Genomic DNA, 20,133 nt, shown 5'->3' with positions numbered 1-20,133 from the left:
CTCTCTCTCTCTCTTACATTTTTCCGCACGGCACACATCTTCCGCACGTGGCATCTTCCAAGAATGCCTTCGAGCTTTCATCTTCCATATAATTTCTCTCTGCCTTAGGTCATAAGTTACACTGGACAGCTAAGACATGACCTTTAGACTTTAGCTTAGACTCAATTAATTCACATACACCGCATAGGATATTCTATTTTAACTACAATTTTATACAAAATTTTTTTCATGACTTTGTGTAAACAAGATTAATTTCACATTTCTAAATCAACGTTCTTTCAGCTCTACTTGAGGTTAATATATGTGTATTTACTTTCTTGCCCAAGTACAAGTTTCTCATTGTTTACATTTTAGACTTGTTAGATCCTGAATGAATAATTTCTTTTAATAAATGTTTTATTCAGGACGTAACAGTGCCCAAGTTAATACGTGTGACCGTGAATTTTGGTTTCGCATATAAATACAACCGAATATACACGCAAGACAATTTTGTGCCTATTTCCTTTCAGCCGAGAAAAGTTACCAACGGCATGTATCAGCTATTTCGTTTGCATTTGCACATTTTTTGTCCTCGATTATAACTGCCTAAATTTCTTCGAGCTTTTTTTTGATGATCAATTGATTCAATGTGTTGTGGATGAAACAAATAGATATGCGAGGAGTCGTACCCATGGTAAAGAAAAGACTTCTTGGTATGACACAAATCCAAATGAAATCAGAGTATTTTTGGCTATACTTTTGTGAAGTATAGTAAGAAAACCAGAATACCATCATTATTGGACAAAAAATGCATTATTATATACACCATTTTTTCCGGATTGAATGAGCGGGAAACGCTTCGAGGCCATAAAACAATTTCTACATTTTTCAAATAATGATGAATTTGACCCAGCAAATCACCCTCACCCAAAACTCAATAAAATCTGGTCAATTTATGAAGATTTGAATAGAAAATTTGGCAATTCGATTATGCCAGAGAAATTGGTGACTATTGACGAAAGTTTATTGCTTTATAAAGGTTGCCTGTGATGGGTGCAATACTTCCTCTCAAAAGGGCCAGATTCGCCATAAAAACATATTTATTATGTGAATCACAAAGTGGAAATGTCTATAATTTTATAATCTATACTGGTAAGAATACCATTCTGGACAGAGATTTTAGCAATCTTCCAATGTCTTTGCAAGTAGTGATGACTTTGATGAAACCGTTATTGAATAAAGATTATTGTTTGACTATGGACAATTTCTATAATTCACCTGGATTAGCGGATCTATTGATAATAAATAAGACTGATGTTTATGGAACATTATGCGTATCATGAAAAGAAGTACCCAGCGAATTGAAGAATAAAAAATTGAAAACTCCAGAAGTAATTGGTTTTCAGAGAGGGAAAGTGTGTGTAATGAAATGGAAGGACAAGAAAGATATCTCCCTTATCTCTACCATTATATACTACATCAATGGTAGATATAGAGACGCGCAAAGGAAGAATAAAAAAACCGCAACTTGTGTTGGATTACAACCATACCATGGATGGTGTTGATCATGTTGATCAACACCTGTCTTCGTATGTTGTACCCAGAAAGAGAGTCAAGAAGTATTATAAAAAGATTTTCTTTCATCTCTTAGACCTGGCACTGTGGAACGCTTTCGTGCTTTACCAAAAATCTAGCGGTAAGATGGATTCACTTGATTTTCGCCTCAAAGTAATCGAACTCTCCATTGAAAAATATAAAACTACAAGCATTTCAAGAAGTGGACATCCATCAAATATCCCAACACCACTGAGATTATCTGCACGACATTTTCCATCTTTCATACCGCCAACAGAAAAGAAAGAAAATCCAACTCGCCAGTGTTTCCTGTGCTCAAGAAAAAAGGAATGAACATAATAAAAGGGTTCACAAAGAAACAAGATATATGTGTACTGACTGTTTACTAACTCGGTTTAGCGAAGTAGATGCACTTTAGTTAACCTTTTTTTGCAAAAAGAGACATTTTATGTGTTTTTTTCCAAGATTTGTTAATGTTCTTTTCTGTATAAAGAAAATAAAGAATAAAAAAATTGACAGAAAAACGACCACTTTCTGATTTTTAATTGGTGCGTTAAGGGGTTAAGTGCACCTGCATGGTTCATATAATCCCAAATATCCCAACACCACTGAGATTATCTGCGTGACCTTTTCCATCTTTCATTCCACCAACAGAAAAGAAAGAAAATCCAACTCGCCAGTGTTTCCTCTGCTCAAGAAAAAGGAATGAACACAATAAAAGGGTTGGCAAAGAAACAAAATATATGTGTACTAACTGTTTACTAACTCGGTTCAGCTAAGTAGATGCAGTTTAGTTAACCTTTTTTTTTGCAAAAAGAGACATTTTTTTGTGCTTTTTTCCAAGATTTGTTAATGTTCTTTTATGTATAAAGAATAAAAAAATTGGTGGAAAAACGACCACTTTCTGATTTTTAATTGGTGCATTAAGGGGTTAAGTGCACCTGCATCGTCCATATAATCTATTGCTTTGTCAGAAATATCATCACATATTCATTCCAGGGTATACAAACTGCTTTACATGGAGATGGGTAGATAATGAGGAATGGTGTGCACATGTGTGTGTAGTTCAGCATAATAATTGATTAATAACACATCCTAAATCTGCACTAATGTACAAACATGGGAACTGCCACCTTGCTAGGATATTCATGGCCAGCAGTGTCTACAGTGTATTAAGAATGGTCCAATAACTAATGATGATTCATCCAATGGCAGTAGTGTGGCAGAAGATAGCTTGTTGTATGAGAAGCTGGCAGAGGGTTACAAGAATGGAGTAGGCTAGCAGATGAGACAGTTATAGATATTGCATTGCAATAGAAGTGGTCTGCAAAGAAGCATATTGAAATGCCCAGTGCTTCTGAGTTCTGCTCCTGTCAGAAAAAAATGATACCTATATAATAGATACAGAAGCAGAATTGCCAACTTTACTATGATCTCTGAGTTCCACTCCTGTCAGCAAAAAAAATGCAATTACATGTATAACAGACACGGAATCACTATCACTGGATGCAATATAGTGACAGCATGAATCAAAAGACCCATCTTTCTAAGTAGCAAATCTCTAGAGATTAATATTAATGAAATGCAGTGACGAATTCTCCATGCTTGCTGTGCAAGCTCATTAATTGAGAAAGAAGTAATATTTATTTGTTAATAAATGCATGCATTTATAAGCATTCTATTTACGCTTTTATTTTTGTAGACAGACGATGTCTTAAGCTTGCTCGGAAATAATTGAGCTTTGCATTGTGTATCGAAGGCCAATGCTTGTTCGTCTAGTCAAAGCTACCTTGGCTTGCTTGGTTGTAGGTGCTTCCAGGTCCTCGCTGCAGCACTGTGATTTCATGCGCGTGCATAACCATTTCCGCTCCCTTCACATTATCTTAAACACAAGGCCATACACAGTCAATGTAGCTTTAGCCAGTGAGCTTCAGTCAGCATTTACAAGTGTGCGTGCTGCTTGGGAAAATTAAGTTACAACCAACTTTTTATGACGATGTTATTGACCAGTTCATAAAGAAGAGCTGCAGGGTAGAATTTGTATTCAAGTAGTTAAATTGAAAAAGATAGAATATCATTTGTAAAATAAATGTTGTATTTGGATAATTAAATGTACATAAATTTCTAAATACAGGTAACCCTCATATAACGCGGATGTTAGGTTCCACAAAAATGCTGCGTTATGTGAGACTCAGATCACATAGAAAAAGTAGGGTGAGGTTCCGAAATCGTTTTTTTTTTTTTTTAAGATTATATAAACAATGACATATCCAACAAAAAAAATTTTTATTTAATTCAGGTAATTCATGTAAGTTAAGAAAACAAATAAACTATGAAACAATTACATAGTATAAAATTATAAAAAATTGTAAATTGTACATAAACTTCATTGCACATAATACATAAACGTTTCAGGCAAAATAAAATAAAGTGTATATTTTAATCATCATCACTCCCTTCAAAACACATTACGTAGATGTTCTTTATTTACAAATGGCCGGACGTTGTCATCACTTGAAATCTCTTGGACATCATTTGTATAATTCTTATTGCATACTTCGGTTGGTTTAGTTATCTAGAAGTCAGTAATAAGATCTTGCTTACCACTATGCTGCAATTTTTTATTAAGTTCATAATACGGAGCTAAAAAAATATCCAATTTTTCCTGAATTTTCCGGAGCGCTCCATTGGGAGATCATTATCCATAAAATAACTTTCTTGTCCAGTCCAATCCTTCTGTTAATTTCTTTAAACTGCATTCTTTAATGGATTAATCACAATCAGAATCTTCGGCAAAACTTTCCCTGCCATTTGGTTCGACGTCATCTATTAATTGTACCAGTTCCTCTTCATTTAAATCTATTTCTCCATCAATTAATTCACTAATTTCGTTTTCAACCATATCGCAAGAGCACTCTAAATGGCCATTACTATAAAAAAAATTTTTACATAAAAAAAAAGCATTACATATTGTGTGTAACTCACCAAAAAATAAAAGTGCTCAGCTTGAGATTAACACACTTATGATTTTTAATGCACTTTCCTGGCAGAAAATGAAGACAATTTTCAACAATAAATACTTTATACGATAAACAATTGATGTACATACATGCTAAGGGGTATTTCCCCTGATATAAATTAGCTACTTATAACTACATGCGCGATAAGGGCAGACGCAAATTTAACGAAGATAAAATTAGATTTTTAAGTTGCGCGTTGAAAAATATATGAAAAGATAAAGGGTTACTACAGTTTGTAGACCATCTTATATCAAAACTATGTTGTATAAGTACCACGTTCAACAAGGGTTACTGCAATTTTAGACTGCTTTATATCGAAACCACATTGTATAAGTACCACGTTATATGAGGATTACCTGTATATAGTTTTAAATGTTCAGTAATTCATTATTCCGCTAATCAGACTTCAGTCATGCTTTTCACTCCCTGAATGATATCAAGAGCAAGCGTGAATTTCAAGCCCAGCATTTGCCCCTGATGAAATGGAATGGGGAGTACTTTGCTTCTTAGCATGTGTTTCTTTATTCTAGTGGATTGAAATTTGAATGCCACAGCCAACTTAAACATTCTTACTCATTAGATACTTTACTGCCTGTACATTAAAGATGATTAAAATTTGTTTTTTCATCTATATATTGACTATTATATATTATGTTATCTAAAATTAGATATTATTGATTTGAATTAAATAAATAAATTGTGCCACTTGTTCTCTTGTTTCATCTTTGACTATTTTTCATCTGATATGATCCTTGCCTTTAAATGTCACAATTTTAGTTTGCCTTTGAGAAATCTTTGGAACGTATTATTTGGCTTATTTTATTTAATTTGCAAACTTATTTTTGAAGGTCATTTTGCTTATCTTCTGATATAATTTGATCATTTGCAGGCAGCATTGTATTAACCTGTCTACCAGCCATGGTGGATGAAATAGTGAGACCAAATTGCGCTTCTTATCATTGTTATTCAATAGATGTTACAGAATAGAATCGTATCCAGATTTTGCTGGACGTCTATAGATGTCATGGCCGGTTGGGGTGTTAACAGCAGTTCATCATGCTCTGTAATTTTTCTCTATATTTTATCAAAAGGTTTCTCATAATCTCTAATAGCTATATGTATCTACAAATTAAATTCTCCTCTTTTCAGTGATTTGTTTTAAGACATGAGCATCATTTATACATGATCTTTCTTGACTAAAACTAATTTGTTCCTCTGCAAACAGATTGTTTGCCTTTATAAGTCTTTTATTCAAAGTTTTACTATATATTTTGCAATATGTGTTTAATAGCTTATTCCTTTATAATGTTAGTTATCTCTATCTCTTTTTTTAAATATAGATATAACATTGACTTTTGCCTTGTCTGACGGTACTTTGTATTTCCTCTAACCATGATATATTAACTTCAAGAATCTCTGATATAAATATGCAGCAGTAGTACTGGATGGCATACTCGCCCATGTGTTACAAGAATGTGGAAGAGAACTGGTAGTAAACGACTTCTGATGAAGTTATTTAATCTATCTCAAGGGAGTGAAAATAAGATAGTTCCATTATATAAAGGCAGCTCCAAGAAAGTAGCAAATTACAGGCTAATGAGTATTTCAGGAGTAGTGGTTAACATATTGGAAAAGTTGATTAAATGTGAAATTCAGGAATAGGTGGATAGGAATATGATATTCTACAGTGGGCAGCACACCTTCGTAAAAGGTAGATTCTGCTTTAGCAATTTATTCATGTTTGATAATAAAGTGACAGCAGAATTGGATAAAGGAAATGGATACACCATGGTTTTAGAAAGATTGGTTATGAATAGAATGCAGGATTATGGACGTATGTTTCTTTATGACGGTCATCATGGATTTGTAAAGGGTAGGTTTTGTTTTTGCAATTTACTTGTATTTCATGATAAGGTAACGAGTGTGTTAGGGGTGAATTATATACAGTGATATTCTTGGACTTTGCAAAAGCATTTGATAGATTACCAGGATAAATTGGTGTACAAGCTCAAGCTGCAGAAGATGGGAACAGATAGTATATTAGTTAGATGGATTAGTGATTGGCTATCTGAATGATACCAGCAAGTTGTGTTATGATAAAATGATGTCTCAGAAAAGAAGGGTAACCAGTAATATGTGTTCCAGGGTTATGTTCTTGGGTTTCTGCTGTTTAACTTGTTTGTAAATGATGTTTCTTGTGGATTAACTGGGGATCTTCAGTTGTTTGCTGATGATGCAAAATAAAGAGCATTGCTAATGTTTTTTCCCTTCAAGAAATTTCAACAGACTTAGCTTGAGCAAAATGCTTTAGGTTGTAGTTTTAATATTAATAAGTGCAAGGTGTTGCAATTTGTAGTGTAGAGATATAAGGCTGTATACTATGTAGATGGAAATATACTGCAGTAAGCAAATGAGATTTGAAATCTAGCAGTCATGGTTGACAGCAGAGTGAAGTTTAGACGGCATAATTGCAAGTGTTGTAAAAACTGCACATTGTATTGCCACTATGACAGAATATACTAACATGTAGGGATAAGATGTGTGGGAAGGCTTATGTGTTCGTCATACATGTTGATTAAATTTAATGGTATAGATGAGAACACAGACAGATAAAAAAAATAACTATTTATTAACTTATTGCTGATATTTCGCTGGTATTCTATCCAGCATCTTCAGAGCATAAAATCAGTTTGTCACAGTACACGAGACAACAACAATCCAGTATAGCAACCGGACTAGTTTGAACAATTGTAACGTACAACACAAAGACAAAAGTCCTAATTAGGTGCCATCTATGTTTGGGGAAAAAGTCTTTAGTCTTTGTGTTGTATGTCACAATTGTTCAAACTAGTCCCATTGTTATACCGGATTGTTGTTGTCTTGCATACTGTAACAAACTAGTTTTGTGCTATGAAGACAATGGTAGAATACCAGTGAAATAGCAGCAACAAGTTAATAAGTAGTTATTTTTTTTATCTGTCTGTGTTCTCATCTATACCATTAAATTTAATCAACATATAGGGATAAGGAGGTAGTTGTGCCACTTTATAAAGCACTGGTCGGACCACACGTGGATTATTGTGCTCAGATTTGGTCATTTGGTTTTCGTTGTGATGTGGAAACATTGCAGAGGGCTCAGAGACAAGGGACTGAGACAACATCAGGACTCTAATGCTTGCTTTGGAGAGGTTAAAGGAATGTGGACTGCAGAGTTTGGCAAATCGGAGAAGAGGTGATATGATAGAAACTTAAATTAGTGAGAGAATTTTATCAGTTTAATAAGAGAAGATTATAAAAAGAGTAGAAGGAAGAGCCCTGGAAGTGGTATAAGAGCGTGGTGAAGAAGGGGATGAGAAGAAGATTTTTTACACGGAGAATTGTGGGCGAATGGAACATATTACCAAAATATATTATTAATGCAGAGAGTGTGAAGAATTTTAAGATTCAGTATGATAAATTGCACGTCCATGGTACAGTTTGAAGAACAGCTGAACATTGTGCCCTTCGAATGGAAGGGCCCAATGTTCAGCTGTTTGATTCTTGTCTTGATGACAGGAATCTTTATATAGGCTTCTTTAATTGTCAGTGATGTTGAAAGTTTTTTCACTTGGTTATACTATAAATTAAAGATGCCAGGTACAGGCAATTGGCCATGAGAATGCACACAATTTACAGACAAAAAATACTATTGTTGATGATGGGCAGGAGATGGTGTCAATGGTAGTAGTATAGTTGGCAAATTAAGTAGTAGGAGAGGTGGTGAGATGTGTGGAACGGAGTAGATTGCCCTCCTGCATTGAGTCCTTGAACTCTTTGGAAGTGTTATGTAATAATAACAATAATAATTTATTTAGTGTGTGTGTGTCTACAGTGAGTCTTTGGACTCCATAGAGATGTCACATAATAATAATTACCTGTGGGATATGAGAAACATATTTAAGGATTTTTTCAATTGAAAGTGAATTTGTTGGTTCTTCCATTCTATTTATCCTGCACTGGCAGAGTTTTTTGTCCTTAAGAACACCAGGCTGCTCTTATTCACATAAGACTTTTTAACTTTTGAACCATCATCATCTTAAAGTTGTGGTTTTTCTTCATCTTACTTTATAATGCATATGATCTGGAGTATTTGTCAAAAAGTAAAAATGTACCTTGGGCAACCCTATTTGACCTAAAACCAGCACCTTTTTTCACCATATTTCCCTTCAACAATTTTTCATATTAGCCTTTTCTAAAAGTATAAATCTTTTCTCAATGCATAGTATGGAATTTTTCCATAATTTTCACATCAGCTTTATTTTCCTTTTTTGTAAATTAATGTAGTGTTCTGTACAGCTTATTTGGAATTCAACTTTCTGACCAAGGCTTCTGGATTATGCTGTTTATAGCTACTAAAATATTTATACTTGTATAATTAATTGTTTCAGATAGTGAAATGCAAGATAAATTGTTTCCTAACTAAATGTCACAGTGTTGACTTCTTTTATAAGTGGAAATATGATCACACATTCAGAAGAAAATGCTGAAGACATGCAGGTCTAAAGGCAGACAGCACTCCTGTAATCAGACTTGTTCTGATATGGCATTTATTATTCACAAGTCTTACATAAGGAAACTAGATGGACAAATCGGAAATGAATTTTAGACTTAAAGAAAAACATGCAACCCAAAACATAAGATTCAAAACATTAGCAAGATGGAAGTGGGATTTATACAGTTCCTAAGGGATAATTACATGAAATATATAGAGGGGACAAGGAGTTTGAGGTTGTTGGATCTTATAATAGCAACAGAAGATGTATCCATAACAAAGGTAGATACTCTGCCTCTAATTGGGGAGAGAGTGACCATTGCACATGCAGTCTTGTTATGGGAAGTTGCCAAACGTGTAGTTCTCTGTCAAGAATGGGTTTATGTTTAACTATAGGGCTGGTGATTATGAGAGACTCAGGAGTCATCTTGGAACACTGCCATGGCTTGAGAAGCTATATGGAAAGAATGCTAGCAATGCATGGAAGTGGTCAGAGATTGCTTGAGAGCAGCAGTATCAGACTGCATACCCAATGTCAGAAGGGTAAAGCAAGAGCTGCAAAAAAAAGAAAGCATTGTGGAGGAAATATAAAGATAAAAGTGATCAGCATACTCATGAGCAGTACAAAGTGCAAGCAAGAAGGAAATAGTGTGGTAAGGAAGGCCAAATCAGACTATTTGATTTGAGAGAGAATTAGCCAAAGGAAATCCCAATGAGTTTTTTCATTATGTAGCAAGTAAGAGGAAAAATGACTATGGTAGGATGTCTTTAATCAATGCTCATGGTAGGAAGGTGACTGAACCAAAAGAAATAGTTGAGTTTGCTGAGTGATCATTTTGCAAAGGTGTATCATCCAGGTGGTGATTTTATAGTTGTTGATGTTACAGAGATGCAAATCAACATTGAGATAGATTAACAGGCAGTGTTCATCATATTAAAAAATATGAATGTGAACACAGCAGTGGGACTGGATGGCATATCAGTCTGGTTACTACATGAATATGCAAGAGAATTGGCATTGCTTCTGACGAAGTTGTTCAATCTAAGTCTCAGCTCTGGGAGGGATCCAAGGGAGTGGAAAGAGGGTACCATTGTATAAAGATGACTCCAAGACAGAGGTAGCAAACTGCAGATCAATCAATATATCAGGAGTGGTTGTTAAAGTATTGGAAAAGTTGGTGAAAGGTAAAATACAACAGTAGGTGGATAGGAATGTAATACTCTATTATGGGCAGCATGGCTTTGTAAAGGGTCCTGTCTTAGTCACATATTCACATTTTATAATAGTCACAGCAGAATTGCATAATGGCTACACCATAATACTCCGTGACTTTGAAGGCATTTGACTGAATACCACATAGAAAACTATTACAAAAACTGACACAAATGAGGCTGATATGAGACTAGTTTCATGGATGGGGGTGACTGACAGACGGATACTAGAGATTAGTATATAACATAGTATATGACAGAATGGAATCTAGGAGAATCATGAGAATCATCAACCTCAGAGTTCGGTACTAGGGCCACTACTCTTTAATTTGTATATAAATGACATGGGGGAGGGAGGGAAGATTTAAGAGGAGATATTCAGTTGTTTGCTGTTGATGCAAAACTGGGGAGAGCAATAGTTGATAAAGGTGATGCAGATATCCTGCAGGATGATTTAAATAAATTGCCATTGTGGGCAAAAGATAATGATTGTCAAAATGTAAGGTTATGCTTTTGGTTTGCAAAGGTTGCATGTTGATGGTATTGGATTGCAGGAAATTGATGAGGCTACAGACTTGGGGATAATAGTGCACAAAGAGTTGAAGTGCAGAGGACATACAAGGGTGGTTTGAAAAGTTCTCAGCCTAGACCATAGATGGCAACACTATGGACACGATTTTTTTTTTTCTAAGTTGGTACATCTGTCATAACCATCCATGTGAAATTGCAAGTCATTCTATCAAGTAGTAGTGTGTTTTATACACCTGTCTGAAGCAAAAGTGTTGTCTGTATCCCTTGAAATGGATAAAATTCAGCATCGTGCGATTATAAAATTCTTTGTAAAAGAAGGTTTAAATCCAAAAGAAATTCATTTGAAGTTCATAAAAGTTTATGGGTATTCTTCTTCATTTTCGACAATTAAGAAATGGGATGCCGAGTTTAAACATGGTCGTACCAACCTTGAAAATGATCCACATGAAGAAGTCCAAAAAAGTGTAACAACATCAGAAATCATTGATCACGTGTACAATATGGTATTGGATGACCGGTGAGTCAAAGTGCATGAAATTGCTGAGACTATAGGCATTTCAAAAGAACATGTAGGATATATTTTGCATGAAGAATTGCAAATGAAAAAGCTTTGCTCAAGATAGGTGCCACGTTTGCTCACGTCAGATCAAAAACACACCCGCATGAAAATCTCTGAACAATGCTTGGAGCGTTTTAACAAGAATAAAACTGATTTTCTGCATCGATTTATTACTATGGATGAGACTTGTATTCACCATTACACACCAGAATCCAAGCAAAAGGCAAAACAGTGGACAGAAGCCAGTTGTTCAACGCCAAAGAAGACAAAGTCGGTTCCATTAGCAGGAAAGGTCATGGCATCAATGTTTTGGAATGCTAAAGGCATTTTGTTTATTAATTATCTTGAAAAGGGTAAAACAATAATTGGGAATATAATCCGATCTTTTAACCAGACTAGACGAAAATATTCCTGAGAAAAGACCCGGTTTGCAGAAGAAAAAAAAAATCATCTTTCATGAAGACAATGCACCTTCCCACAAAGGTGTTTTGGAAATGGGAAAATTAAGGGATCTGCACTATGAATTATTGGAACATCCACCCTATTTTCCCCAGATTTGACTCCTTCTGACTTCTATCTCTTCCCCTCTACAGCTGCAATCACTTGATTGCAGCTGTAGAGGGATATTTTGCAGATCTTACTGAGAACCACTACAGGGACGGGATAATGGTGCTGGAGCATCACTGGAATAAATGTATTAGTCTTGTGGGAGATTATGTTGAAAAATAAAGATAATTTTGAAATTATAAATTCATTTTTTTATTGTTAGGCCGAGAACTTTTCAGACCACCCTCGTATTGCAAAAGTTGGTAAAATAGCTCAAAGAATTATTTGGATATTCAAAAACATGCTTTGCAAGATTCCTGAATGAAGGAATCTTGCAAAGAAATCATTCATTCAGAATCCAACATATTAAACTTACAAAAAAAGAGAAATACCTGCACATCAGCTAAAATTAAAAGTGCTACTTTTTTGCTTTATGTATGAAATTTGCATTTTCTTATTTCATATACGATATATATTTAATCTATTGTGTTCATATTAAGATTTTATTAGAGTATGTTTTATAAGAGGGATAATCTGACTTAATTTAAGCCTCACTTAAGCTGTGTAAAATTAACTTTGAATCATCAAATAGTTACTAAATAATAATTCTTGGAAGGTATAAAACTACACGTGTACACCGTAACGCTGGCGGCAGTTGCTTAAGCGGAACGTATATTGACACGAATTCTGGGAATACAAGAGCATAACAGCATCGGGAAAAAGCAAGGGATGAACCCAAGGGGTGAAAAGATATTTGTCGTGTGCAAAGGGGACTGAGGAAAAAGAAGGCGCTCTAAGGAGGAATATAAGGGGATGAGCGCCGTATCGGAGAGGTCTCTTGTCGTATCGTTTTCCTGTTTGATGGCTCGGAAGTTAGCGGGAGTTCATAAAAAAAAAGGGGGGGGGATGAAGCGTCTGTGCTAAGATAAGATGTCGGACAGCAAGCTTTCTTGAAAATGGAGAAGGATTCTACGCAGAGTTGAAGGTAAAAATTTCCAGTCCTAGCAGAATCAAGCCGTCGCTGAGAAGTCTCATCGGGTTGTTCCTGAAATGCAAGGATTTAAGTCATTTTTCAGCAGAAATAACGAAGATAGCATAACCGCTACGTTGGCATATGGACAGCCAATAGACAAGAAGTAACCAGACATACACATGGTGCTGAAAGACGCGGAAAAAGTTCGGTAAGGTGAAATTACTCTATTTTGTGTATAAAATTCATTAGAAGAGAGAAGATTGTTTACGAATGTGATATTAAGAACAGTATTCTAAAGAACTCTATGGACAGTCTCTAATTAGAAAGTTAACCTCCTTTGAGAGAGTAAGAAGAATTGTTTGGAAAAGATCTTTAGTAATTGTATGTGATAGGATTAACTTAAAGAGATCAGAATTGTGGATTTCAGTAATTATTTATAATTATCTTATAAATAGCATTACAGAAAGGAATTTTAGTTTAACTTCATATCATTTGCTATCTATCCCAATTTTCAATTACTGTGTTTTACGATGTTTCTTAATCTTTGAATTAATTTAGAATATGTTAACCTCTTATCGAGTCTTTTTAGTTAGTATTAAGTCAAATTGAGTGTATGAATTTTTATCTATTGTGTTTAGATATTCCAATAAACTTTTCATATTTACCTGAACCTCAGTCATGCCTGATTACGATTCCAAACTACCACTTATAAAAATAGAACCTATTTTGGCGGGAAGGAATTAAATAATGTATATAATTATAGATTTAGGTCACGACTGCAATTATCTGAATCTATACGGCAGTGTTAAAGTAGATCATTGTGTAAGAACGCCTCAGAATCTAGTATTGTCTCCCTGAGTAAGGATCTTTTCTACTATAGGATACTGGCTGGCGCAGCATAAAATAAATTTGCCAGTATCCGAAGAGGAAACAATCCTAGATGTAAGCATATTAGGCCCGATATCTGAAGAAGTAAAATAGCAATAGAAAGATAGAAAAGGAAGAGATAAATCAGAAAATATAGAGAAAGTAACGACATAACAATAGAACAGCCGGTAAGATTTTAATTGAATAAGGTTTTGATAAGATAGGATATAATCAAGTAACAAACTCGTTAAGTATAATCAAAAAAATATAAATAAAAATATTTAACACTAACAAGTAAAGATGGGGAAGTTGTTAAGTTGTTATCCCTGTTTATAAGGCTGCATCTTTATTACTGTGCACAGATTTGGTCACCTGCATTTCTTGGGGGATTGGGAGGTGGTGGAGAGAATTCAGAGATGAGTGACCAAGCTGGTGACAGCTCTGTGGAATGCTCCTTATGAGGTTAGGTTGAAGGTGTGGGTTGATAGGTGGAAAAGAGGGGACATGATGGAAACTTATAATATATTAAAGGGGTTCTATAAAATTGATGCAAGTGAAAATTTTCAATATATGACAAATAGTCAGAGAACTTGGGCCATCTGTGGAAGTTGTGTAAGAGTGTGGTTAGGGTTGTGTAGATGAAATTTTTTGCATGAATGGAATGGTTGCGAGTTCCCTGACGGTGAATGGATTCAAGGAAAGGTAATGAGTAAGGTAAACAAATCTTCAGACTTCAATGAGATGCCATAAAATAATAATAATAGAATAACCATATTTTCAGGAGGAAAGAATTCAAGGGGGTTACCTGTGCAAGTTGCATGAGAGTGCAGTCAGCAAAGGTATGAGGATGAGACGTTTTTTACTAAGAGAGTGGTGATTGAGTGAAATGGATTGACAAAGGTTGTCATGTGTGTTTTGTCAGTAGTGAAGGAGTTTAACTACCCAAATAGCCACACACAGATAAAATATATCAAAGATATAAATTTCATATCCGTATTATTTCTATAATATCCAAATGTTAAATTAACTTTAATGGACACTTCGCATCCATCTAATTACTGACATGTAAACACTTCAAGGCTGGTTCAGTGGTTAAAGAGAGATATGATAGGTCTTGGTGAATGGTGGGTAATTTGATTCTCTGCAATCACTCTCAAAATCCATAATGGCTTTCAGAGAATAATAAAGTTCAGTGATCTAAATGTAATTTTGGGAAAATATAATTTGATACATTAATTTTTGTTGCTAGAATGGTTCTTTATATTATGCATATTCTTCTGTGTTTTCTTTTTTAACTTTAACTGCAACTACTCACCATCTGGCAAACCCTACTCTCCATGAACGAAAATGTGTATTGAATACTGTTAATAAGAGATATCAGTTTTCTGGTTTACATTTAAACATGGATCATTAGGTAGTTATTGGAAACATGTCATTACCTCCAAGTTGGCTGAGGTTAAAAACAGATAATAGGAAGTGTATTTGAAAAAACGTTACAGAAAAAAAAAACATGAGAAAAAACTGTACGAAAGAAAATTAGAAGAGAATTTGTTGGGAAGTGAAGTAAATTAAAATACTGAAATAGAATGTAATAATATAGGCAATATAATAAGAAAATTGGCTATTGACAACTTATGCAAAAAAAAAAAGCACAGAAATGGGGTATCAGAAATTGAAACAAGCATACAAAAACAGTAGAAAAAAAATGGTTATCTTCTTGAATTGAAACAGAATACTCATCAACAACATATCAAATTCTAAAGAACCTGGATAAACAAGTTAAAGAACAAAGTAATATAGATATCAGGGTTCTGGCAATCCTGTCATATGTCGAAAAGACTTATGACAGAATTGTCAGGATTGGGAAAATCACTATGAACCATATGATATGTTAACACTTAATGTGCCTGAATGCTGAAATGTATTGGTCTGTTTCTTTTATTATATTGTTTAACACATTTTAATCTTTATTTATAGTGAAATAATACAATGTACAAATTGTAACATAAAATGACTGTATACGATACTGTACTATAATAAGTAATGAACCATGAGTGTACAGTGCCTTTGTGCACTTACCAGTAAAATAATTAGCTTACAACACATCAGCAAGAGTAATTCCTCAAAACTGCTGCTGTATTAATTGTGCAGTTTATTGGAGAAGACAGGGGAGGCTAGATCATCAGTAACAAAATTTTCAAATTCTGGAATTAAGCAGTGTTCAAGGATGGGTCACCAGATGCAGTTCATGTTAGGGGATGAGGTGACAAAAGGAGCAAACATCTTTAGAAATATGTACATTACATCTTACGTAGTGTACACAGTTTGTTTTTTTCTTTTCTACATAAATTTCTCAGTGTAGCAGTGAAGCTGCAGTTGCTTGCTACAGAGCATGCATAATTCTGTCAACCTTTCTAAATCTCCATGTTGGCGATCCATTTCCTCAAATAACTGAATTATCTTATTAACAGAAGCATAGTCTTGAGGCATACTTGAGCAGTACAGAATGTAGGCTAGAAAAGTGAAGCATAGTAATGAAATCAAAATCACGTCTTGGATTGTTACTTTTGTTATTTGTAGCAAGTAAAAGATAGAATGATTTTGAAAACTTCAAATGTAGATTGAACATAACTGCAATTGAAGTGGTAGCTGAATTATTGATTGCACCACTTTATCAATGTGTATAATTTTGATAGAACTGATGTGACACCTGAGCTGAGGAAAGAATACAGGTGCACTATCTGGCAGTAAATTGCTGAATCTTGATATATGGTTCCACATTACTAGAGAGAGAGAGAGAGAGATGATCACATGGTACAAGAGTTATACTACAGTGAATTAGTGAAGGAGGAGAAAGGCAACTAATTACAAATTGGGGTTCTGAAGATAAAGATACCATGCATCATAAAGTTTGGTACATAGGCAGAAAAGGATGAATATGATAGCCATTTAAGCCGAAGTGATTTTATAGATATAAGGAAGATTACAATATATGATAAGAAGGAAAAGAACAAGTGGAAGCCATCTCTGGTGTCACCAGCAGAGGAAATGATTTCAGACATCAAAATGGTGCCTTAGCTAAATATGTCTACTGAATATAAATATAATAATCATGTTTATCTATCAAATATGTTGTTTTGATAGTCAAATTCATAAATAATTTGTTTTTATTTACTTATAATTTTATGTCAGAGAAGAATGATAGCCTAATTTATTTCTTGTGAAAAAAAATTGATCAGACTTTTGTTAGCTGAATATATATTTTTTAATTTAATTACTTTTAGATGTTTATTTAACATTTAAGGTGTTCCTCGTCATAAACGTGGTGACATCTGGCAGTTTCTTTCTGAACAACATTGTCTTCAACACTGCACACCTGTATCATCTCTTGAAGAAGTGGAACTCCACATTCCTTATGAAGATTTGCTCAAACAGTTGACATCTTATCAGCATAATATTCTAATTGACTTGGGTAAGTTTATAGTGTTTCACTTGATTTTTAGCAGTTAATTTAAATTTAAAAAAGTAATAAAACTCAATATTTATCATGGGGTGCTTAAGGTTCAAAGCTGTATAACTGAGAGGAGACCTCCAGATAGCCTTTAAAGGAATGCGGAGAACTGACCAGGGCTTCTGACCTAATGTCCAATCCTCACTTTCTCGTGGTGCACCCTGTTGGGTATATACCTGGATAGTGAACGGACAAAGATGGGCTGACACTTTGGGATGTAGCCGCCCAAATTGTATTCTTATTGGCTTAAACCAAAATACAAAATGATGGTACAACATGACAAAATTTCATGTCGGCTGGGGCGTTGCCCGGTTAAACAAGGTCCCAGTTGTTTTCGCCAGGGAACCAGGATGAACAGCGAAAAGTCAGCTAATGGAACAAACCCTAAAACACACCCCAACTCAATATCACCAGAGTTGAAGATTGGTACTATCAACATAAGAAGCCTGAATGGCAAAGAAATGGAGCTAGCTGAGGAATTAGATAAGTACCAGATCGACATAATAGGGGGGTGACTGAAACAAAAAAGACAAAAACTGGTGAGATCTTTCTGAGCAATAAATACAAAATGTTATATTCAGGCAAAGACAATCAAGTAAAAGAAGGAGTAGCCATAGTATTCAACTAAATACAACGCTAATCTTCTTGAATGGCAGGCAGTCTCATTCTAATATTTGCCTATATCTACAGTGATATAGGCAAATATTAGAATGGGAAACTGGACAATGAAACTTATTTGTGCCTATGGTCCCACAGAAGGCTTTACTAAGGTAGAAGTGGAAAAATTTTTTGAGGCTCTAGAGAAAGCAACTGACACAATGAAAAAGGAAAAGTTGGTCCTTGTTGGGGATCTAAATAGCAGAGTAGGAAGTGATTGTCAGACATACAAAAATATTTTGGGAACATTTGGAGAAAAGAGCAAAGCTAATAATAATGGCAAATATCTGTTGGATTTCTGCTCAGGACATGGACTGGTTATTACTAACACCATGTTTCAACATAAAAATGTGCACAAATTCACATGGAGAGAAGAGGCAAGGAATAAGAAAAGTCTCATTGACTATGTTATTGTTGATAGTGATGTTTTCTCCCTGGTGCAGGACACTAGAGTGTACAGAGGATTTGAAATTGGAAGCGATCACTATTTAGTCTTGAGCAGGATAAAATTGAATTTCATATTGAAAAGAATAACATGTAAGAAAGTTTTAAAGCGAATAAAAGTTGAGCAGCTCTCAGATGTGAACTGTAGACTGAAATACACAAAGATTATTGAAGAAAAAATGAAAGAGTTTGAGAACAGGAATCAGACCTTGGAGATTCAGTGGCAAGCCTTGAAAAAAGCCCTGATTGATTCAGCTAGAGAGGCATGTGGTGAAGTTGTCTGCAAGGATAGAAAAATTAGAACTTCATGGTCGACACAGGAAGTAAAAGAGGCAGTGAAGGAAAAGAAGAAAGCATATCAAAAATTCCTGGCAAATAAGTCAGCTTGTGCTCTTAGAGAATACAGAGACAAATGTAAGAAAGCTAAACACTGTGTAAAACTAGCTAAACAAAAGTCATGGGAGGACTTTGGCAAGAGCATAGAAAATAAATATCAAGAAGGTGGCAAAATATTCTGGAGGTTGTTGAAGAAGCTCAGAAAAGGAGGAAAGAGTGCTGTAAAAGGAATTAGAGACAATAAAGGTGACATGAAAACAGAAGAAAAAGATATCCTTGAAGTAATTACTTCAAAAAATTACTAAATGAAACAAGCAGTGATAGCACAGTGGTAAAAAAACACTCAACAGGCATACAGTCAGGAATACATATCCATACTTGAAGTAGAAAAAGCCATCAAAAGCTTGAAATGTGGAAAAGCAGCAGGAGTAGATGATATTTGACCAGAAATGCTTCAGTATGGTGGTATAAAAGTCTTACAGTGGCTGCACTGCATAGTTCAGAAGGCGTGAACAGAGGGACGAATTCCTGATGATTGGAGTAGAGCTCTCATAGTACCCATATATAAAAAGGGAAATAAAACTGAATGTGAGAATTACAGAGGTATTTCCCTACTGAATGTTCCTGGTAAGATTTATGCTAGTATACTTGTGAAACGGTTGAGAAGAGTTGTGGAGGAAAAGCTTGGTGAAGAACAGGCTGGATTCAGGCCAAATAGAGACTATCAGGATCAGATCTTCACTTTACGACAAATATACGAGAAATCATGGGAATATAACAAAGATCTGTATTTAAGTTTTGTCTATCTGGAAAAGGCATATGACAAGGTGCGAAGAAAGAAGCTATTCAATACACTGCAGTTATATGGTGGCAGTGGGGCATTATATCAAGCAATACTTAGTCTTTATTTGAGTTGTAAATCAGCAGTTACAATTGAAGGAGGTACAGGAAGATGGTTTAATGCTAAATCTGGTGTGAGACAAGGATGTACATTATCCCCTCTGTTATTCATTATCTATATGAATCATATTATGAAGGAAAGTGGTATTAAACCTGATATCAAAATTGGAGATGTTGATGTCAGCTCTTTGCTTTATGCAGACGATGTTATACTTCTAAATAAATCTGCCACAAGTCTGCAAGATTCCCTGACTTAATTGAATAACTGTTGTAATACATATGGTATGAAGGTCAGCAATAAAAAGACAAAGACAATGAAAATAGGCAGAATCATTGAAAATGTCAACTGCATTGTGAATGGAGAACCTGTGGAACAATTAAAAATTTCAGCTAATTAGGCACGATTTTTAGTGAAAATGGTAAATTAAATATGGAAATAGACAACAGAATGAACAAAGCTGGTATGGTAGGAAGTATTGGTATATAATTGAA

General features: G+C 34.7%; 1 protein-coding gene across 2 annotated transcripts in view; it reads left to right on the top strand.

The window, feature by feature from the left end:
- LOC150104795 (TBC1 domain family member 1-like) overlaps positions 1-20,133 on the top strand; it is a 533,214-nt gene that overhangs the window by 360,627 nt on the left and 152,454 nt on the right. For both annotated transcript variants that reach the window (XM_090395359.1, XM_090395357.1), the window contains one exon: positions 17,098-17,265. In XM_090395359.1, the coding sequence (XP_090251485.1) occupies positions 17,098-17,265 (168 nt within the window). The remainder of the gene's footprint in view (positions 1-17,097; positions 17,266-20,133) is intronic.

This window comes from Typopeltis vanoorti, chromosome 7 (assembly GCF_054136105.1).
Source record: "Typopeltis vanoorti isolate ZY-2024b chromosome 7, IOZ_Tvanoo_1.0, whole genome shotgun sequence".
NCBI lineage: Eukaryota > Metazoa > Arthropoda > Arachnida > Uropygi > Thelyphonidae > Typopeltis > Typopeltis vanoorti.
Note: the sequence above shows the minus strand (reverse complement) of the source record. Positions and strands in the feature narration are given on the sequence as shown.